This window comes from Falco peregrinus, chromosome 5 (genome assembly GCF_023634155.1).
Source record: "Falco peregrinus isolate bFalPer1 chromosome 5, bFalPer1.pri, whole genome shotgun sequence".
NCBI lineage: Eukaryota > Metazoa > Chordata > Aves > Falconiformes > Falconidae > Falco > Falco peregrinus.
The window spans coordinates 10,840,729-10,864,816 of record NC_073725.1 but is presented as its reverse complement, the minus strand read 5'-3'; the positions used below and the strand labels follow the sequence as shown (position 1 = coordinate 10,864,816).

Sequence of the window (24,088 nt, the reverse complement as noted above, 5' to 3'; positions counted from 1 at the left end):
GATGTACTCAATTCATCCAATGAGAAAGGAGAGGCATCAGCTCCAGAGAGCCCTTGCAGCAGCAGGACCTCAGGAAAGCAGCTTTAACAGCTTCGTTTAGACCTTCTGAAACAGGTGGGTTTTCCCTGAAAAGGCAAAGTTTACCAAACAGGGGCACACATTTCTTATCACTTCATTACTTTCTTACTGGCACTATAATTGTGGAGTTTTCTGGGCAGCCAAAGAAGTTTTATGGGCCCAGAACAGACTAAAAAATGGATTACCAAGCAACATCTAGGGAGAAAAAAAATGCACATATCTCACTCCGGTTTTTAGTGCTAATGCTCTTCCTATGTATACTTCATTACGTTCTTAAATTCTAGGTTGACCAGTGTATAGTATTCTCACCACTGTTAGAAATCCACCAGCATACACACAAAGCACTTCAGAACAGTGACAAAGGTTTGGCAGAAACCCCGTTTAAACTGCCCCCATCAGTGACTTCCCACATATTTGTACTAGTGATGGGCTGCTTCAGCTAGGCTTTACCTTGGTTATGGAATGCTCCAGCTTTGTCTTGGATGACCAGGTAAAAATTCTTTGGTTATTGAAAAAAGTGAAATGGGAGTATTTCCAATACAATACTTTGATACTTGTTAAGTTGAATAAAACTGAGCATTTTTCGTGACTTGTGCTATACATTTTAATTCACCTTCCTGAATCATTTACAGCATTTTTTACTACACGTAAATACAATTACCTGTTCTTAAAAATCAAAGTATTGCAATATGTTTTCATCGAGTTTGTGTGAGTAACTGCATATTAAAATGGCAAACATCCCTTCCAATAACATCCTGGCAGAGTTTGCTTCTTCTGTAAGTAATAAAAGTGGAGGGGAGCAAATCCAAGATGTTTGGCTGCAGCACCATGAGACAGCTGATGTGTTCCAAATGTCTGTCAGGTCACTTTGCAAAATCAACCACTGCTAATCAATACTGAAATCTTTCTCTCTCTGGCTTAACTATATTTCTGGTTTTGTTAAACAGAAGAAAATTGCCAATTACTTGGACTCTGCCAGACCACACAGCTAGGGGAAACATACTGTCAACCTGACTGGTTCGGTTAAAAGTTAAGATGACGTAGTTCAATTGCAGTTCAATTACAATACTTAATCGATCACTAACTGTGCATGCAGGTTTTGTGAAATAAGCTGCAGCATCCCACTGTTGGTCTTCACAAGAAGAAAGTCAGTCTCCACAGGCTGTCTTGTTCCTATGCATCCAGCCATCTTTTTTTAGAAGCCTCAAATGCAGCTTTGCATTTCTGGGATGCAAGCCTTTCTTCATCTCCATTGCTCGGCCCAGAAGTCACATCCTTTTCTCTTTTCATATATCTTCCTTTTCTTGATTCTGAGCTACTTGGAACAGAGATCATATCTCTCTCTTTGTTTGGAAACTCTAGATCAGCTTGTACATTGCAGTGGTATAATAAATATAAAGTAATAAAAATGTTAGGAGAGTCCTTAGAAAAGTCCATGTTATTTTTACAATTACTCATGCTGTCACTATTTAAGAAACGATGCCAGGAAGATCTAGGACTTGAAGGGGACTTATAACAATTTTTGTAAGAATACACTATTGAAATGATGATGTTACCAACAGCAAAGTGTTTTGCAAGGTGTACGGCTTCTCCTGCTGCTTTTGAGTGCTTCTAACAGATGTTCAATTTCAAGTGGTCTGCAGATACCAATAGGCTGATGGTTTTGCAGGAATCGGAGCAGCAGATGTGCCCTGCATTATGTTTTGCTATTCCCTTTATGAATTGGTATGTCACCCCATGGGTTTATAGCTAGTTAATTTTGTAATGACATCACTATTTCTATACTTTTAATGATTCTCACAGGATTTAATTTCTCAAATAACAGAACTCTTGATCCTGGAATTGCTATGCAAAAGCAATATATAATAAACCGATTTGTTTACATGATGCAGTTCTATTTCCCAGCGAATGCCTTTGCTGATAGCTTTTAGGTAATGCTGGTATGCAGGTTAATTCTTCCAAAGACTACAGATTTACAACATGGCCTCGTTTCAGGGCTCTAGACTTAATGTCTGTGCATCTCTCTACAGGATCTTTACCCTCACACAAGTATCTCTCAGTGGCTGGAAGGAATGAGGATAAGAAGGGAGTAAGGACAGAAATAAAGGGGATTTCCATTGGCTCTGCTGTAGCCCCTAGGTATTGCCCCTGTCAGATGCTGCGCTCCACGGCAATGTAACATTACTGCTTCCATGGTACCCAAATAAAATCACAATGCACAGGAAACTGCACTGCATTTTCCGCTGAAGGTGACCTGACCGTGACAGGGCAGTGCTCCGGCTTTTGGCTTGGATGCTTTCAATCTTAAAAGGAAGCCAAGTTTTTTCTCCCTCAAATACAGTCACAGAGGTTGTTAGAGCCCAGAGGTTTTCGAAGCCCTTGGCCAGAACCTCTGATAACAGCTGTGGGTTGCACAGAGCAGGCAGCAGGACACCACCTTTCTGTCCTGGAGTATTCAGTACTATTAAAGAACATCTTTCTTTTTGATTTTAAAAACAAGAAGGGAAAAGTGCTGCTATTTTAGCTATACTTAAAGGACTTTCGGCATTTCCTTTATAAAAACTAATGTTTAGGCATTTAAAAATTGACTGGAAAAAAATATACAGATTGTAAAAGGTTCTAGTTAGGTATGTTATGTTATGAAAGCCTTGAAACACACCTGAAAACTTTTAACTTTGAGAAGTTACAACTGCATAAGCATACATTTTTCCACCCATGATAGCTCGGAAAATATATTCCCACATTACTGTGAATATGAAAATACATCTTTAGTAAAAGTCAGCTTTTGAAAATCATCTAAGGCTTGAATCTACAGAATGAACACTACCCACTCTTACATGCCATTAACTGAGCTAGCTGAAAGATCAAGGCTTCAATTTCTAAGAAGCAACTAGATAATTTTTGCACAAACACACAGAGGAGAATGATCTTCAGTTGTGACCACAGGCAGAGTTTCCACAGCCCTTACAGGAGCTGTGCACCCATGCTAGGGTCTGAATCCATCCCTAGGAAGGTAAAAGGATGAGGAAAGTTTTTTTTGGTTTTTTTTGAGTTTTCCACAGCATTACTCTTTTTTTAAAAAATTTTCTATTTCTTGAAGTTCAGATTTCTTTTAAAAAGTGAGTATGAGCCTAGCGCGTTAGATTTAAACACATGAACCTCAGGAAAGCTAATGCTGAGGTTAAATTACATTTGACTGCCCCTTAGCACTGAAAAATAGCAAAGGCCAAGCTCCACCTGGAGGTCCACACCTATTGCTTGCGCACATTAGCTGACTTCCACCTAAATTTAAGCTATAAGCAAGCATGTTGCACAACAGCAGGCAGCACACTGAGCCCATGAACATCTCTACTCCAGAAGCACATTCCCCAGAGACACAGCACACCACAGGCCCTCCAGACCCACTTTTCAGGCTCTGTTCTGGGCTTCCAAGACACACTTCCTTTGCCTGAACTCAGCATTTCTCCCCCAAAAGCTCCCACCCAGGCCTTTCAGCCCCTCTCCCAAATACCTTGAACTATGGGACGAAAATCATGCTCAAAATCCTTGCTCCTCCAGTGTACCTAAACTACTTATACTGGTGAAGCTCATTTGTGCAGGCAGCTGGACTTCCTTGGGGTCTTTCCTGAGAAATAAGGACCACCATAAAGCTGCAGGTGTAAGCCATGGGCGCACTGCCTTGGTCCAGCCTTCTTCAGCATGGAGGCATGGCCATATAGAGACTTCCAGTGCATTTCCAGTGCTTCCCCTTCTTCAAAACCTGAACTCCTGGCCAAAACACACACCCTATCGCCCATGCACTTTTCCCTGTGGAGACTATGAAGGAATGAACACACGCACATGGCAGACGTTGGGCACATTGTTCACTGCACAACCTCAGGGAGCTCAGATACAGCACTTGGGAGCTCAGCAGCCAAACCCAGATGAGACCTGCTATATTTAGGGTACAACTACTTTCTAAAAATGCATTATCTAGACAAAACAGTTGAGTATCTTAGGGATGCAGGTTCTGGTTTTCCGAATATTTCTGTATTTACTCTGACATTTCCTCTGAGTGCGCGTGGTGTTTTGAAAGGAAAGGAGTCTTCTGTTGCTTCAGGCCAGTCCTTCCTGTTTGTTAGTTATCCCAAACCTAAGTTTGCATGTGAATAAAACTGTTGCTTTAAGTCTGATTTCAAACATGTGGTAAAGGAGAATCTAACAATTTTATGAGATACAGTTACTTTTGTAGAGGGTGAGTTTGCCCTGGGGAATTTTTTCCGACTAGATTTATCACAAGTTTTTTGAACCAGATAATTTTGTTTGATAGCACATCTGGCAGCATCATAAAATCTTGACGTCCCAAGCTATTACACAGGAATTACTTTTGTAAATCATTTATGAATATTACTGATGTAGGCCTATTCTGGGCAGTAAGAAAGGAAACAGAGTGCTGAAGGACAAAGGAAGGGAAAAAGGATTCCCTGCCCTTTTGGGGCTCATCAGATAGGGTGGGTATTTATCATTTTAAATGGGAAACATGCTGTCATTGATACAGCTGAAAAGTCCACATAACACAACTTGTTCCCCATATTCCCTAAACAGCAAAAGGGGAAGATATTCTACCTAAGGATAACCATTAATCGATCTCTCCTGAAGAAAATTTGTGCTATCTGAATCTTAAATAAGGCTTTCCAATTAAATGCTGCATATTGCTAAAAGCACAGTAAACACAAACCAACAACCCAAGAAGAGTAAAGGAGGAAAGTCTTACCAAGACCAGCACAGAGCCAAAATAAAAAGCACATTTTAGCTGAAATAAAAAAAAAAAAGGAAAGAAAAAAAACCTTTTCGCAAAAATCCCCATGGTGACATGCCTTTTGAACACAGCAACATGACTGAATGGAAACTCTCCACGTAATTAAAATAACATGATTAGGTTTTCGTAAAACTGTAGCTGCTAAACATATGCCTTCAGATGGAAACCTGGCTAAACAAAAGCTTATGTTCGCTTTCAATAACATGATCTATCACACGATTAACAATTTTGAAAGACTGCACCTATCAGTTTGGATTGGAAACACATCAGACATTGAGAAAAATTTGGTGCCACTACCCTGCCAAACCCTAAGTCTGGCATTATATTCCTTTTGAATGATATACTGTGTGTTTCATTTGCAATGGATGAATTGACAGCAAACCCACCATCATGGGGCAGAGAGGCGACAGAGGAGTCACCCAGCAGGACCCAGCAGAAGGGGACTGGAACCAGCCCTTCTCTCTTCATTCCTGACATCCCAAACACTGGCAGCTACTGGGTGTTATTTTTGTTGGGCCAGAACAAAGGAAAAGGTCATTCACAATAGTCCACAGAAACGTATTTCCAACCTTAGGTAAGAAGGCATTTTGTTGGGGAATTTCCTTACTTCAGGGCCCATAAGAAGGGAAGGAGCAATTCTCTGATAGCTTCTACGAGACTTCCAGACACTGGGCTCCTTCACGCTACAGCAGGTCTACGAGGGATGCAGAGAGCCATTATACAGAGCACGTGCCAGAATTACGCCACACACTCCCCCTGCCAGAGCAGAAAATTTCCAAATTTGGCTTGCTCCCAGGAAGCAAATTCTTGTCTATACACACCCAGAATTAATTTCTTGCAGATGAGCATGCTGCCCACAAAAATCTGAAGCGGACTGCATCTGCAGGGTACTGAAGATTCACCTTGGCCTAGCACAGCTATGGCAAGGGCACAGAGTTGAGAGGTGCTCACTCCTGTTTTTTTAAAAAGGGTCAGTACTGAAAAATGAAGCTCTAACGTGAAAAAATAAGTTTAATTTTTTGACAGTTTCAGGTTAACTAGAATCAGAAAATGAAAATGTAACACAGTTTTATTAATTGACACGTGGATGCTTTCAAGCTGCACAAAGAGCCCAACCAGGAAAACCCCCATAATATAAACAAAAGAAAGAACTGAAAAGAAATGGTAGTTTCCGAGGTCACGAATGATGTCTGCAAGGTACCATCTGGACATTGCTCCTCAGACTTGCCAGCATGAGGCAACACTGGCTGTAGCTAAGAAATCTGATATCCATATTCTGTTTATCCCCCTCTTTCTGAATGCAAACACATGTTCCATCTTCTCCATAAAGACAGGCAATACATGCACTGAATAGGTACATTAAAAAGTCTTAGAAGTCATATGTTAATTGCAGACACATGTAAATGACTATGTAGCAAGCCTTCCTAGGGAGACAGAACTGGAAAAAAGGGAGACACCACACTAAAATTAGAAGGCATGAAAAAGCTCAACAACATAATCAAGCGAGGTTGATTCATGTATTCTTTCCTAATTCAAGACAACTATTATAATATTATTTCAGACAATTTCAGAGCGCCAGAGAGTGCTGAGGGGTTTTTCTTTTTAGTCCACAACAGACAGCACTTGCCTCAGTAACTGTGCTGAGGGAAGAAAATCCATCATGTATTAACCATACTCCAACCTCCAGCAGAAATATTCCCCTTTTTGTGAAGTAAAGTGAGATGTGGGAGTCCTTGACCTTTTAAGTAATTAAGGAAAACAGAGACATTCTTGTTTTTATTAGAGATACACTAAACTATTTGAAAATAATTTGAATAGCTGGAGAATTAGTGTTATTTGCCTGTTCATGAGTAGTGCAGATAGTTTAGAGTTCTCTTGGGGGCAACACATCGTAATGAATATCTGCTATTCATATTTAATGCAATCTGCCAAAGAGTGCTTTTGGGAGGACTTTCTGTGTCAATATAATGATTAACAACAGAACTGGAAAAGTAAATGAATTCCTGCAATGGGTGGGGCTGGCAAAAATATCTTGCAGTACTACACCACTAACACTGGATTTAACTGTACTCTTTCAATGATACCAGTGGAAAATCCATTTCCCAGAAGAAGGGGGTGGGAGGGGTGGGGGGTGAGCAAGCAATCTAAGTTGGAGTTCAAGTGGTAAATAACCAGCAGTAATAGAAGGAAAAACAATTCTAGCAGAAAACAACACTTAAAACAACAGCAGAAAACAACACTTAAAACAACAATCTGCCTTGCCTGGGCATGTCTGAAAAGCCTGAGATGGAACACTGACTGCTAAATATAATAATTAGTATTTGCATAGCACTACCCAGAAGTAATGGTGTAGTTAGCTCCTTGTTTACCTCTTGCAGTTCCTCAGATGATCTTACTTTCCATACATTTTCACATACTTAAAAAGATTTACATAAAAAAGAATATAAAGTCCTTTATTCTTTACAATGCACTTTAAAAACACCCCAGACAGGAGAGTATGGAAAAGCTTGGCCAAAATACAATGAATGACCTTAGTTTGGATTTTTCTCCCTGACATCCCAACAGCCCTCTAAATAACATATTCACATTTATTTATTTATTTAAACTATCTGGATGAAGCAATCTCACTAAGTTTACATAAATTCCAGGACATTCTTGTATCAGGCTCACTGCTCTCCCCTGCCCCCTTACCAAGCTACTCCTACTCCTCCCTTGCCACAAATGACGGCAAAATACTGAGGATCCAAAGGCTCACATCGGCAGCCTAAGGGCCAAAATGTGGTGGGGGGCTAAAGGCAGAATATGGGGTTGTGCCCATCAAATGTCACGGGCTATGCACGTCACCCCGTTCAAGCAGGATGCTCAATCCAAGCACAAAGAGAACAATTGCCCACCAAAGTGTTTTATTATTTAGTGACTCCCACGGCGGTTATTGTCTAGACCCTACTTTAATTGGATCTAGGATGCACTCAGTGACTATTTTCATCACAGCATTAGCTCAGGTAAGTTTCTTCCTCCCCCCATGACACAGTTTACAGCTCACACCAACTGGCTTTGTTAATGTAGTAGTCTTTACCCATGTCAAACTAATGCTGCAAAACTCGCTCTGGTGATGTAACATTAAAGAAACCAGCCTTACAAAGACACTCCACCAACGAGCAGCATGGCTTCATCTTCCCCGTGCTGAGATCCACCTGTGAAACGGCAACATTGCTGTGTGCCTTGCCATCAGCCATAATACAAAGACACCTCATCAGTTTTCAACTGGGTGGACACACTACACTGAGCGATGTGCCTTTACACGCCTGCCCTCTCAAATTTCAGGTGGTGCTTCACTTGGTTAGGGTTTTTTTGTAGTTCGTGGTTGATTTTTTTTTTTAAGATAATTTTTTATAATTAGTCTTTTTCTAGAAATTAAAAGTTGCAGTTGATCCACAACAGATGCTTTATAAAGAAGGTAAACTCTTTTTAAGCTGGTTTTCTAACACTGTGACAGTTGCCTTACTGGTCTCTGGCAACAGCACTACCAGCATTAGTTCTCATGATGGCAAGACGGGTCCCTTCCTCCAGGACTAATAAAGAGCAGAGCAATGCTGCCCAGACACCAGAATCGCCTGTGTGTGCCTGTGTGATCCCACTTGCCTGAACCTGAGATGCTTTCACTTCAATAAAATGTTATGTAACAATTATTTACCCATATTTATTTCAGCCTCCTCCAAATATTTCACTAACATTTTGTGATTTTCCTATTGCAAACATGTCAGGCTCTGCAGGACTTTTGTTAAGCATCCATTTCCCACAGCTGCTCCCTGTCTGGCAGAGCGCCGAATCCTGTGGGGCTGGCGCATGACCCAAAAAGCACGGGAATGCCTCCAGTTTCGCCTTCCCTTACCATTTCTAAATGAGCTAAGCAGTAACCTCCTGAAACAATCTTTGATATATTTTTTATTTTTTTTTTAAATATAGAAGCAATTCCTCATTATTAGTGCAAGCAGGGAACCCTGCGTGCCATCTGATCTCAGGAGTGAAAACGTCTGCTCTGTGCAGCAAGGGGTAATACAGTGGTAGGTAAATCAATCGGACTTATAAAAGTAATGATCTTCTTGACCGTGGTCTTGTTCAGTGCTAATGCGTAGTTCATGTATGCATAAAAATGGTATTTTTTTCATCTTCTGACCTCTTCAGCACTGTGACCAGCCCTCTAATTATTAAGTATTTTGCACTATGTATCTCAGTATAAAAACAGAAGCCAAGTCACAGGTCACGGAAGCAACACCATTATTAAAATCAATGAAACTAAATCACTCCATCCTGAACGTTTATTGTAAGCCCCTTGTGCTCACAAAATTCATACATCTAAAATACACTGTATGTCTAACAGGACTGGAGATGCCTACCCCAACAGTAGCTTAAGATAACAATGCAACTTGGTATAAGGTTTTCTGCCATCACGGCAAGTCTAAAACCAAGACAGAACAAATAAAACAGGACAATAACATGAAGGCTTAAATGACTGTAACTTCAAATAGAAGCTGTTGAATTGCACTGTTTTAAAAAGATTAAAGAGATCTTTATAGCATTCCTGTTATGTAAAATAATTTCTATTGGATTCTGCGTGAATGGAAGGAATCTGGAAAATAAATAGTACAATAGCGTCTAACACATAGAGAGCAGTGGTTTGGCCAAATTTTAATTTCTTCAGGTCTTTGCAAGTGAGATCTATACCCTTCCACCACCCAGTATAAATTCTAACTTTAATAGAGGCCATCAGTCATGCTGACCTTGGCCCATTTGTGTGGCTTTGTTGTAAAAAAAAAAAAATAATTACAAAAAATCCACAATGAAAAACAAAACCCTGTAATATAACCCAAAGCTCAACCTGCTTGTTTCCAAGAACTTGTTTCTATGGCTTTAGCAACATTAACCTCAAGCTCCAGAATCAGAAGTCTAGAGGTTTCAGAACAACCCAGACTGTTGTCAGCAAAGGTAAGAAGACAGAGGTATAAACCAGAAGGGTCCTCCTGCTGGGGATTGTGTCTGAAAAGACATTCTCATTCAAGTCACCCTCCTCCCTATCTTGCCAATTTTAGCTGGTATTTTCAAACACTATTGCCTTGAGGTATGCACAACAGCTGCCAGGCTTTCATGATCAGGCAAGGCAAGCCAGTGCTGCAAAGCACCTTGACAAAAGTACTGCCCTAAAAATGCTGGGACCAGGGCATAAAGACGCAAACCCAAAGACACAGAAGTAGCCACTTTGTTCACATATTGACAGAAATTCATACTTGGCACTATTTTTTTGAAAGGCTGAATGCTGACTGGTTTATTAATCATTAACAATGCATCCACGATGCAGTCTTAATTCCACAGGAACAATTCATGGGAAGGAAAAACTCTGCATACCTGATCATATACATTTGGTATTTACCAGTGTACACCACTCTTCAGAAGTTTTGTCTTCACTGTTTTTTTCCTGTTCATGTTTGGAGCTCTAACTTCACGTGCTTTCTGTTCAAAGATGTACTGGGGGCACTGCTATAACAAGTCTCTTTTCCCTTTAATAGAAAGTGTGGTTTTTCTGCAATTGTGCTGCTCAGTCAAGACCTTCTCATATTGAACAATCACAGTAATGTATTTAGACAAGCACCTTCACAACAAACTGACCTGCAAAGCTGTATGCATTCCAGTTTTCTTCACATGGGTGATAAATACATCAGTCACCCACTGTAAAGACCTCCAGAGATGTTATCTTGTCCACGTGACACTACTTAAAGAGTTTATACTTGGGATAGCTTTGTTTGGAGCCACTTAAACATATATAAAACTAAGACCAAGCAGAAAATGTGTGTTCGCCATAAAGTGATAAAAAAACCCCTTGCCCAGCTAATACACTCAGTGGTGCTGAAAATTTGAGTGTGCTGCATGTGGAACTCAACCATAGACTCAAGGGCTCATTCTGCAGCCATTGGCAGCTCATAGCTACTAGCTGTCCACTGGGCTGCTCTTCACAAGCTGCCCAGGAAGAAAGCAGTACTTAAGGAAGAATACAAAAGCAGTATTAATTGCAACTTAAGAGAATTCTGTACTGAGGAATCACCTCTGCTCATGAATACACAACAGTCAATGTTTCTTTAAACACAACATCAGATTCTGCAGCTAACACAACAATGCAGAATATGCCAAAATCCATAGCAGATTTTATCACCCCTGGTTTCCACAGCTTTGGTATGTCATATAGTTGCATGTTTATTTTTTATAAAAACAAGATTAAGTGAAAGTAGTATTTCAAATCAAATGCATGGTCTTCGCCCAAGTAAAATACATCACAGATGAACAACTGCAATTACTCTTTAAAACAATTTCAGAACAAACACGATCAGTCTTTGTTAGAGGAAAACTGGTCAATAAAAGCTGTTAATACCAAGCACTTACTTGCAGGTGACGGGGTGCTGCATCCGCTAGTTGGTGGGTGACTCTGGAGTCCATGGAGGGAAGGTAGTGACAGTCCACCGATGACTGGAGGAAAAAGTAATGGATATGGTGCTGCTGGATAGTGAGTCATATGTCCATTCACTGTTGGTACTGGACATGTGCGGCTACTGGTTGTCATGTTAACACTTCACAGTGTATAAATATTATGTTGCATCACTCCAGGCCAGCAAACAGATACTTCAACTTGTGAATGAAGGGGGCTGTCAAGCCTACTGGTACAGCTTGAGCTGGACTGTGTGATGGTGAGAAGGTAATTCACTTGATCAGGTCTGTCGTATATTTCATCGCTGCTTCTTACTGTTCTCTTTCCCAGGACATTCTTGCTCTTACAGACTGTGGGCAGAAAGTCTTCTTACTTTGGGTATCAGAGCGCAGTTCAGTTGCTTATGCAAATGTTTTTCTGGGGGGACAGTTGCTCTCTACAGACACATACTCACAGAGCCTGTGGGAAGAAGAAAACAATATATTGATTATAATATACATATTTTTAATATATACACATACAAAAATATTTTATCCCTCTCCTACTTTTGTTAAGTGATTACTTATTTATCAGTATCCTACAAGATGAGCTTACCTGGGGGTAAAATTCTTACTCTACTGAAGCTAACAGCAGAACACCCATTAACTTGATTTCCCTGCCCAATGGGTTACACCAAAAGCAATTTCTGGTAGCGGCAATCTTGGTTTGGAAATTGCCAGTTTTGAAACTGATGCATCAACAACTACCTGAAATATTGATACCAGTGGAGAAAAAAAAAAAAAAATAAAAATCAACCTCTAAAAAATTTCCATGTACATGAAAGCTTTGAGTTTCCACATAGAAGAATGAACGACACTGCTTGCTCTCTGCTTGCTCCAATGCCATGGCTCAGGCAGGGCACTGGAGACTGGTGTCTGAGGGTGATTTTGTATTGGACTAAATCTAAATACTAATTTATTTACCAATGATTGTTCTTACAAAGGATAGTTAGTTTATCTTATTGACATGTAAGAGCCCTCACCGATCATTCTCTCTTTTTTCATTTTTATTTTTCTTGGGGGGGGGGGGGGGGGGGGGGGCGGGGAGGAGGAACTGCCTCTATCACCATATAAACAAGCACCCGTTATTTCATAAGCCAAGTGACATGATGGCAGTAACACTGCTCCTGTGCTCTGTCATGACCACCATTTTCAAAGTCATCTACAGCTACACACCTTCCTTAGTGTTTCACCCAAATGGCTGGTGCCTACCAAGGGGTCTTCCTTTTCTCAGTCTCTGTACTGAAAATCTCAGACTGACAACAGGGCACTTCTCAGCAGTGAAATTTGCTACTGCTTGTTTAAGCCCATGTACAGCAAACGGCTGCTCTTGGAAACAACCTGCTTGTGCAACACTAGGTAAGTGCTACTAGTGTCCTGTGAGCTACTAGAAAGGCTGCAATTATTCCATATTGCAAACTTTACTCCCATAGTTACTTGCACACTGCTCCAGGTAAAAGCTGGGAAGTACTGCAACTGGCTCCTAAGCATCACCCTGCATGAGGAGTCATCCATCCCCTCCAACACACCCTGTCGGAGGGAGACAGTAGGAGCCAGAGAGCAAACTCAAGCACCCAAAAGCGAGGCAGTCCAGGGTGGGTTGCCTAAAGGCTTTGCTTCCTGAGACAACATGCTATGTGCCCTTGCATCTGATACAGTCAATGATCAGTAACAACATCCACCACTATATAGCATTTTTATTCATAATTCTTTGAAATTATAGCCTGAAACCAAAGGCAAGAAGATTTTTGGGTGGGAAAATAAAGGCAGCAGTGAAATGACTTGTCAAGGTCACAAAGCAAAATTGATGCAGAGGAAGGAAACTGTGACAATGCAACGTTGACTATCACTACTGCTACTGTCTACTAGTTGTCGGTAAGAATTCAAATGAGCAAGGAAAAAAAGGAATAAACCCAACCCCAAATGCATATGTTTGCCTGTCAGAGAGCAGAGGAGTGTTTCTGCTCTGTGTGGAATACCAGCAAAGGTTACCAGCTGTGCATGTTTTCAGACAGCGATTTCTGCTGAGTGCAGCCTGCTTGGGGATAACAGAAATGTAGCTTGTAAGTATTTGATAACTGTGTAAATTATGCAAAAAATACCTTTAATGCTAATGGAGACAGACATATGCAGGGATGAGACTGTAATGGGGGGTATAGTGAGCTAAAGCACAGCTGTTGGCCATGCCGAGCTCGAGGACCACGTGCCTAGAGACTGGTGAAACCAGACAGATCTTTTAAGGAAGCCTCAACAGCCAAAATATATCGACTCATTAACAACACAAAATGAGATGAACCATTGCAGGTGACTGTTAAAGCTTTATGAAGCTTAAGAAACAGGGAAAGTGAAGTATCAAAGGAATACACACAGAACTAATGTTTTCTAAAGAAACTCCACAAGAGCCACAACAATACCATGCTTCAAAATGTGTGCAAAAAAGCAAAGAGGGGAAGGTCATTGATGAAAACCAGCCCCAAAATTCTATGCATTAAATTAATCACAGAACAAGGTCACCAATTGTTAAATTATGTAGGGCTTTGGAAATAAAATTCATCTCATAAAAGCACAGAATCATAGAATGGTTTGGGTTGGAAGAGACATTAAAGATCATCTAGTTCCACGGCCAGGGACACCTTCCAACAGACCAGCTTGCCCAAAGCCCCATCCAGGCTGGCCTTGAACACTCCCAGGGATGGGGCATCCACACCTTCTCTGGGCAGCCTGTCTCATCACCCTTGCAGTAGAGAATTTCTTCCTTATCTCTAATCTAAACATACTCTCTTGTAGTCTAAAGTCACTGCCCCTTGTCCTATTGCTACAGGCCCCACTAAAAAGTCTGTCCCCATCTTTCTTACAGTTCCCTGTAGATACGGGAAGGCTGCTAGAAGGTGTCCCCAGAGTCTTCCCTTCTCCAGCCTGAACAACCACAACTCTCTCGGCCTGTCTCCATAGCAGAGGTGCTCCAGCCCTCTCATCATCCTTCTCTAGAAGGTGGCCCTTCTCTAGACTCACTCCCAACAGGTCCATGTCCGTCTTTTGCTGGGGCCCCCAGAGCTGAATACAGTACTCTGGGTGGGGTCTCATGAGAGAGAAGCACAGGGGGAGGATCACCTCCCTCAACCTGCTGGCCACGCTTCTTCTGATGTGGCCCAGGGTACAGTTGGCTTTCTGGGCTACAAGTGGACATTGCTGGGTCATGTTGAACCTCTCATCAACCAGTACCCCCAAGGTCTTTCTCCTCAATGCTGCCCTCAGTCCATTCTCTGCCCAGCCTGTATTTGTGCTTGGGATTGCCCCAACCCACATGCAGGACCTTGCCCTTGGCCCTGTTGAATGTCATGAGGTTCACCTCTCAGGCCTGTCAAGGTCCCTCTGGATGGCATCCCTTCCACCTCCAACACGTTAACCACACCACACAGCTCGGTGTCATTGGCAAACTTGCTGAGGGTGCAGTCAAGCCCACTGTCCATGTCACCAACAAAGGTGTTAGCGTCTGCCCCAGTACCAACCCCTGAGGAACGCCACTCATTCCTGGTCTGATCTCCACTTGGACATCAAGCCGTCAACTGCAAAAAACTATCTAATATCTTCAATTATATTTCTATTACCCAGAAAAATGTAGAACTCATAAATTATATATAATCCCACAATCACAACATCAGATGTATTTTTATATTTGACAAATCTTCAGAAAAGCAGCAACTCCTTTAGGTCAGAGGGGAAAAAAGGGCACTCAGGGAAACTTTGGTCACTTCCTCACCACTGGAGGAGTATGTTCTGTGATGGACCTGGTCATGACAAAATGCAGCAGCATTATAGCTCCTCAGTACACAACTCCATAGGAAATAACTAACAATGCCAAAACTAAATAATAATCCTGTAATTCTGTATCCTTATAATTTTATGTGAGGTGTAATTATACACTGAAATTACTACCAGAAAGTAGGTTTCTCTTGCCTTACTCAAAAATCACCTTCCTTTCACCCCTCATGGTGGGAAATTTCCTGCAGATAGCTGTGCTGGAGATAAGCCTTCAGCAGTTATTCGTCTCCAAAGAGCTCTTCCCTCCAAATAAAGGTAGAGAGGGAAGACAGTGTAGAAGGCATGATACTCTAAACAGTATATTATTTGACTCCAAGTAGGGTCTCTCAGGAGTAGCAGATGTTATAAATGTTCCCATGGCCGAACACCTATACAATGGTTGAGGAGGAAATTGTAGGCAGATACCTACGTTCCAGCAACTCCAGCTTCTTGTAAAGAAGCAAACACCACTTGTGTTCTGTGATTACTGAGGGACTTCAAGTCACCAGCTTTGCTAACAGATATTACAGACCCGTCACCCCCACCACTGCACAGCAGAGGACATCACAAGTAGAAAGTATTGCAGCATAGGAAACTCAAAAATCAGTTGTCCCCATTCATGCCAGTTCCATGGCATCAAAGAAAACTCGCAAGGCAAGACTTCACTTGTGTCACCAGACTGACACGTTGATGCCCCTCAACTCACTGATGAAGATCCCAGCATTGGACATCAGCTGCAGACCTCTACGCGGCAAATTGTTCCAAGGTGAAAACATCTGTTTTGCTCAACTAAACCTTCACCACCATGCAAAACACTGTAAGACGCTGTACAGGTGCCAGCTTTGAGAATATTCCCCTTTGCTGTCATGTGCTATGGTAAACACCCACAGCTAAAGGAGCACATCCTCTCTGGACTGTGACACTTCCCAGAAGCATCCTTTCCATGCTGTGTGGACCTTGAACGTACTCTCCCTCTGGCCTACACTTGGATTCCCTTGATAAGGGAGCTAACGAGCCTACCCTAAACGGGACAGGAGGAGCCAGCTACCACAGCTGAGGAGCAACCCCAGAAGGAGCAAGCCAGACTGACCGCAGAGTCACCTTGGTGGTGGTCGAACACCCATTCACGTGAGGCAACAGCATAGATTTCTGCCCTGTATGCATGAGGCAAAATTTTCAGAAAGTAGCTGTCGTCAAAGCAGTTCAGAGGATCTACCCAGCATACGATGAAAATCCTCTTCCATTAGACTTGTCCTTAGTGACTGTTCATGGGTACAAGGCCATTAGCACAAACAGTATGGAAAAGGATCATACAGAAAAGTTTCTTTGAAGGCTCACCAAGAGATGATCACATTGTGCACTACATCACATTGAACAGCGGCCAATGACTCTTCTTTGACAGAACATATGCCTCCTTTTTGGTTTTTACAGACCTTTTATTGACTTGACTTCAGTGATAAAGCAGATGGCCACAGGGGAAGGAGGCTACAGTAGCTCTACCACAGAACAGACAGAATATTTATCAGCTGCAGTTAATGCAGCAGGTGTACCTGTCTTTTCCATATTTCTTCTTGGTGTTTGTGTAGTTAAAGAGAAGTTTAAAACCACAAATTTTGAATATCTGCTCCAAATTTTGCTGGATAAACACTGACCCAACTTTTCTTACTGTCTCTTAGCTTTCCATGCATTTTGCACAGGATTTCCTATAGAAAACAGTTCTACTTTCCACACATACATCAGTTCTTCTAGAATGTATTAAATTAATTGATTCTTATTTGTTGTATTAGTTAGCTTACACTTGGTAACACTATTTGGTATTATTGTAACATAATTCATCCTTCTGAATTTTGCACTTGCATAAGATTTTATTTGAATTTATAAAACCCTTTTGCTGTTACAAGTGACTTTGACACATCAACATCTGGATAGGCAAGAAGCCAAGGCAGGAGGCTTAGCTTATAGTCCTGTGCCAGTAGAAAGATTATGCTCTGCCCTACCTTCTGCCAACATCACCCCCACTCCACATTCCTCTTCCTCCCTCTCACTGTCCATGGCAGGGAATTAAGTTGTCAGCATTGCAAGTAATTCAGGATTTTTGCCTTTTTTTTCTTCCCTCACTTCTGAAAAGATTAGTCGGGAGCTCTGCCCTACCTGCAGCACTGTTTGAAATTCAGCAGTCATTTCAAGATACCCGCGACTGTGACACACAGCAAACTTCTAAGCTAAATCCACTATCCCTAAACCTTTCTACTATAATGAACCACTGCTGCTCTTCCTTTACAACTAGGTGACAAACCCACAAATGCAGGAAAGGCACACAACACGAGGACATGCTCTGCACAGAGTTGGGTGCTGGGGAATTTGCTGCTCCAAGCCCAGTGGTCTGGAGCATGGTTGTCCCCAAAGTTTCCAGGGTCATGGAGGCAGTCTCTTCTAAGTTCATTTCCCATTTTCCTGCCAACGCCAAAAATCCTCTCTCTTTTAAATCTTAGGCTAACTCCTACAACAGGAACCTCTGGACTGCAAGGGCAGCCTGGGCAGCAAGACGGGAGAGGCAAGTTGCTCCTCTCCCAGCAACAAACACAATTCCAGAGAAATTTTGCTTGCAAAACGTTTCAACAATATATTACATCTCTTTCCCAAGAGACAGAGTTGATGGAGTCCTTATTTATTAGAGGGCTTTGAAACATATTCTAATGCTGTTTTCAAAACAAGTCAAGATCTAATAGTTTTGAGAACCCTTACTGTATTTAATGTACAGTTTGTATTGAAATCCCTGATTATGCATATGCTTTCTATTATGCTAGCTGATGGTGTTGCATTGAGTAGTACTGAATAATTCAGCAGATTTAGCACGACCCAAGTGTAAATCAGTCAGATACAATAACATGATAACCACGCTGCCTTGAAACTCTTAAAAATGCATGGAAACTTTATTTGATAAAGGGGCATACTCTGTTTTCCACTGGCCTTCACTGACTGAGAGATGTTGCATTTTTGTTTTCTTGGCTATCCAACGAATTTAATTAAACAATAAACTAGTTACCGTGGCAGAAGTAAAAAAAAAAAAAAAACCAAACCAAAACCAAAAAAAAGCAGCCTTTGGAGTGTTATGTTTCCTTTATTAGCATAGTGATGTGAAACTAAACAGAAAAAGCAATCTAATAACAAACATTCCTTTGAGAAGGGCTCCGGGAGCAAAAGGACATCCACTTATTGTTCAGCCCATCCCATTGGTCCATATACGGCAATAAAGGTACAATAGAAGGAAACAGGAAACAGACTGGCACATCTGCATTATCTTATTAGAGGCTAATGGATATCTGAGAGGAACATGCATCTGATGCTGAATAGTCTGTACCAATCTCCGAAGCAATTACTCTTAATTAGTGGATTCTGTTTATAGATGGAACTTAGTGTACCCTTCTGTATCAAAGAGATGCAGGCATCTGGCGAGAGATATGGTTTTCTTAAAGGGAAAGCGCTAGAGCACAATGTGAGGGTTGGGCTGGTTTGCTGGTTGGTGTTCTTTTTTTTTTTTGTAAATAAAAGCTCTCTGAAGCATAACATTCTACTGTATTATTAATCAAAAGAGCATGCTGGTTTAAAAAAATGAAAGGGAAAAAAAGGGACCATACTGTTAATCTCAAACTCTGAAAGTAAACATAGAAAGCTAATACTTGCATATGAATTATATGACAAAAACCACTTTGATGATAAGCAAATAAACAACTGAGCCTAAAATTTTAAACCACTGGCCAAAAAGCTTAAAATAGCAGCTTAAGTCAGAAGAACAACATCTGCATTTTGTATCTGCCAAGTCTGCAGCCAAAAAAAGTAAAGCACTCTATATGACCAGATGCATGAATAAAAAAGAAAATGTATGAAACAGAACTTCAGAGTCAGTTTATTGAAAAGCGGATCTGTAGCTCTTACATCCCATAACCATAACTGTCATGTATTTTCAACTATAGGTGCATGACTTATGGGAGGAGAAAAGATAAATTGTTCTAACAGAATTAAGACACTCTTACTATGACACTTTTCCTACATCTTTGTATGTAAGACAGCTGTCTACTGGGCGACTCTGAATTCCTTTTTATCATAAAGCTGACACTTGCAAAACGGCTTTCTGTTTTGTTTGTTTTTTTCCTGAAATTGTTAAAGAGATAATTAATATAATTAACGCAGTTGTTGTTTATTTGAAGATACTATTGGGAAGTATAAAAAGGCTGGGGGTAGGGTGGGGAGCTTCTTTTCCCTAAGCGGCTATGCTTCGTATTGCCTGCATTGCAAACACACGCTGATATATGCCTGGAAAAAAGCAAATCTAAATCTGAAAGGGGAAAAGAAAAAAAAAAAAAAAGTTGAGACACAATGACACCCATTTATTTACACACTATACAACAGTACCCTGCTGTGCCAGCTATTGATTTTAGTGGAACTGAGAGTCCATGTTGGAGAGCAGCAGCTGTGAGTACATAGCCTGAATCCTCATATGGGAACAATACTCTATAAGCAGAATAACCTATTTCAGCCAACCTTCATGTATAACATACAACATTAAAAACACACACAGCTTACACTTCAAAGTCTGAAAGGTGGTATGGTTATTTGTTGCACAAAGGTTCAGGGGAGTTATTAATTTATTTGTGCTAGTACAACGCTAGCATAACGAAGACGTGAAGGATTGAAAATCCATGCTTCACGTCTGTTATTCTACGGAGATGTTAATTCTGTTCCATACTAACCATATTTAAGATCCTCCCACTGCATCAGGCAATTTCTCATTTTCTCCTGTTGTTTGCTGTTTTAAAGGGCTGTTTGTATTTTTAAATGAGCTGTGGGGTGGTTTGTTTGAGGGGTTTTTGGGGAGTGGGTGGTGGTTGTGTATTTTTTTTGTGGTTGTTTTTTGTATGGGTTTTCTTGGTTTTGTGGTGGTTTTTTTTTTTTTTTTTTTTTTTTTTACAGCTATCTGCATTCCATGTTTCTTTCATTACTCAGCAGTTGCTAAAACTATACTGAGAAGTAAAGATAAATGGTTAGGTCAGGTGATGGGGTTAACAATTTACTGTGTGTACTGCCCTGACAGCCAGATATAGTAGAATTGGCTCATGTTTATTTACAGGATGAGAAGTTGATTTCCTGTGCGGTGGCTTTCCATCACCTTTGTAAGGGACTCTCTTGCAGTTTTCTGCAGAGAATTCAAGGGGCTTTGAATACACTTTGTGCTGGTATATAGGATACTCTGCTTTGTAACTAAATGCATTCCTTCCTTACCCTGCCACATTCAAAAATCCCCATGGACTGTCAAGAAAAGAAGTTCTCTTTCATTTATGGAAACCAAAAGGAGGGTAACTGAGCTTCCTGCTGCCTGAGTTTAAGTGAACCTTTCACTGATTTCCCTCCCTGACTTTAAAAGCTATTTCTCAATGCTTAAAATTGCTCTTTCAATGGAATCAAAACTTCTGTTCTTGCATTGCACTGTCATCTGTTGTTCCTTATTAATGTTTCTAAGGATGTAAACCAGTAACTCCATATTGAAACCATCCTAAATGAGACTATCCCATGGGCTACAGAAACTCAGGAGATAAGAGATTTGCCAGATCAAACCTGTAGGGTTTTTTTTTTTTCAGATTGAACCTGTTTCCCCATTCCTGCCCATCCCCAAACTCAAAGGGAAGAATACATCACTTCTCTTAAACACAATTTAGATGATCCACAATTTAAACAGCAGAGGGTAGCCAGCAAAAACAGCTCTTAGAAAGCAGGCTGGTCACTCAAGTCGCATACAGCCAGACAGTCCAGCACAGCAAAGCTTTTCCCACCCCAGGTGCTATGCCTACTGCTTTGTTCTCCAACCATGTTTTTTCAGCGCGCTTCCTTTCTTCCTGCACAGTTTCTCCCTACAGTTCAGGAAAACTAGACTGGACTTTGTGACCCAAATTGTTCTTTACAGTCCTATATGCCCAACCGGGTTGTTTTGATCCTACCTGCCTGTGTGAGGTGGCCACCAATGAAGAGGGAAAATTATCATTGATGGGAGTAAGGAACCCACCCCTTGGGCTCCCCTCTCATCATCCAGTCAAAGCAGAGAGAAAGAATCATTGATAACAACGGTGAGCTGCTACCAGTGCCAACACGCTTCTAAGACTTCGGGAAGATTTACACAGGCCAACAGGTAGCACCCTAACTGACAGCGTACTTAACTATCTATAAAGGAAAGGTAACATCACTGATCTCTGATTAATTTCAGAATGAGTCATGTTCCCTGTCCAACAAAAAGATCTTCCATTGAAGGTTTTCCCCTTAACTGGTAATTAATCAGTCTTTAACTCTGGCTACAAGGCACCTCAAGATAGCATCACACTGATTCCCAGTCAAAGCAAGTTTTTGTGAGAAGGGCTCTTGGAAAGAGATGGGGAGCCAGCGGAAGGGAGTCTGAGTAAGCAAGGAAAACCACATCCTGCTGTCTGTGTTCAGTAACGTCGTCCAATATTATGGATGTGCAGATGTTTAGATGTTTACAAGTACGCCGATCTCTTCCCAAGTGATGTTATAGCTAGGAGGATAGGTTCCCCATATCTGAAGACTCCCAAGCACGCTCTCAGAGTGCTCATTCTTGCCCTTCTAGCTGACGGGAAACATGTCATGGTGACCAATGGCAAATACAGCACATGTCACCGCAACTACTAAAGAGGCCTTATACTGACTGTTCATAACCTTTAAGAGGCCTCTGAGATCAGCAAGAGGGGTCAAGTGATGTTATTGTTTTGGTGACAGACAGAAGATCCCTAGTAAATGATGGTGGCCTGGGAATCATTAAAAGAATGGAGTACTCCATCTGCTCAGAAGCTGAAGAGGGAAGCAGCTTTGGAGGGCAGCTTCTTGACAGAGAAGTACAACTCTCTGGGAGGCCAACACTCTATGGCCACAGCAAGCACCGCAGGTGAACTGCTGAAACAGGATGACAAGATACTTTGTTAAAGGATGCACAAAGAGGTGCAAGACCACTGGTAACTTTTAGTGCTGACAAAAAGCGGGTGCTGGTCTCAAAACCCTAACCAGTGAAGCCAGGAGTCAGGACAGAGGCTCATCAAATGCTCTATGAGTGGCAGGTGCCAAAAACATTAGTGTTGATGGATATGCTTTATCCGTACACCAATGTAGGTGATGCAGTCACTGTAGGCTAATACTGGGAAGGATCAGGGCAATTTAAATTTGCAACATTTGCTGTTAGCCTTCATTGGTAAGACACCGCTAGAGATTACTGTCCCCGTACAGAAGCAAAACTCCTCCGTCAGCTCAGCCTTAGAGGTATCTTTCTAAGAAGTCTTGGTCTTAGCAGAACCACCACAATAAAGCAAAGCAGCACATGATCTCCCTCCCCGAGGTCAGTAGTCTTCCTCGGCATAGAGCCATGCAGGATATTTTTAGCAGCACAAAGGATGGAACCTAGCAGTCAAATTTTGACAGCCTGGATGTCTAGCTACAACTACACAAGATCATAGCATTCAACTTGCCTTCATTGCCAATTTAAGGAAGAAAAAGCTCTAGAGCTTCAGTTTCCATTTCTGCTTTGTTCAACACCTGGACAACCATTAAATACATGTCTTTTTGTGCCCCACTATGGCAGTGATGTGCTGCCTGGAAACACACTGAAGAAGGGTCACAGTGCAGTATGTGATCTTCACACACGATGCGAAGAAACAAAGACTTCAACAGTCACCAAGATAAACAAAGAGGAGAAAAAGATCCTGTTTCATTTGGAAAACATGCGCTGCAGTGGATGGCTCTGCCTCAAGCCAGCACACTTCACTTTATATGCCACACAGAGATCCTACAAGAGTCCACTTTACTGCAAAGAAAAATTCTGCTATCTGGTGTAATCTAAACTCATTGTGAGGATAAGCATGTGAATTCACTCAAAAACATGAATAATGTTTATTCAGGAGGCTGTCTGAGAAACCTGAATGAAGATTTGGTGTGTAGGGGATGTACCTGAATTGTGAAATGATGAACTAGGCTTCTCAATTCCCCAGAGCTGGGGGCAATTTTTTTTTAGTTCAATTTTTTGCACTACAAGGCTGGAAATTCTACTTCCTCGGAGCTAGAGGAGTTGGTAATCCTTGCTGCACCCCTTTGTCAAGTGAGGAGGGTGAACCAAGTGGAACAGGGGAAAAATAGGGTTCAAGCATTGGTTGTGAACTTTGTTTCTGAATACTACTCTTTTGGACTGGAGGTGCATCTATCATCTTAATACCATGGAGGTGTGGACACCATGCTAACACAAAATAATTTAACACACAATTTTTCATCTTTTGTTATATATGGCAAGTCTAGTAGTATGTCTGTTGAAAGGATCTGTAATTCCTCTGAGTTATTAGAGTCTTCAGCCCAACTTTACCCAGAAGACAACATTTCTGCTGTCTACTTCAGGCTCCTGAACCTTCACTTATTACATATCACAAATTCCAATATATTCCCAGTAAGACTCCCTGAGGGTCAGCAGAATATGCCAGAGGGTTGGTGGAGATTATGAACATTTATTTTAAAACCTCTGTTCTCTGTAGCTCCCTGTCACAGGAACAATAGGGTAGCAAAATCAGGAACAAGCGCAACCATTAACTAGGAGGGGACAAAGCCATAGAGTGAATTGCAGAACAAAAATAGCATTTTTATTGTCAATATTTTGCTTAACAGGGAGCCAATAAAGCAATAGCAAAATGCTAATAATACGCTGAGATAACACTGCACATGTAAGCACCTTCAGAGCTGTCCTCTGAATCATTTGAAAGTGTTGCAAAACCTTATCAGTCAGGTCATAAGGACAGAGGTGCAATAATCAATCATGGTAGCCACAAAACTAGCATATCTTTTCCACAACCTAACACATCC

The 24,088-nt window shown here is 41.3% G+C and overlaps 1 protein-coding gene across 4 annotated transcripts in view; it reads right to left on the bottom strand.

The window, feature by feature from the left end:
• Positions 1-24,088, bottom strand: part of RARB (retinoic acid receptor beta) — a 334,164-nt gene that overhangs the window by 183,947 nt on the left and 126,129 nt on the right. For all 4 annotated transcript variants that reach the window (XM_055803607.1, XM_055803609.1, XM_055803608.1 and 1 more), the window contains one exon: positions 11,309-11,810. In XM_055803607.1, coding sequence (XP_055659582.1) covers positions 11,309-11,486 — 178 coding nt within the window. In that variant the 5' untranslated portion in view covers positions 11,487-11,810. The remainder of the gene's footprint in view (positions 1-11,308; positions 11,811-24,088) is intronic.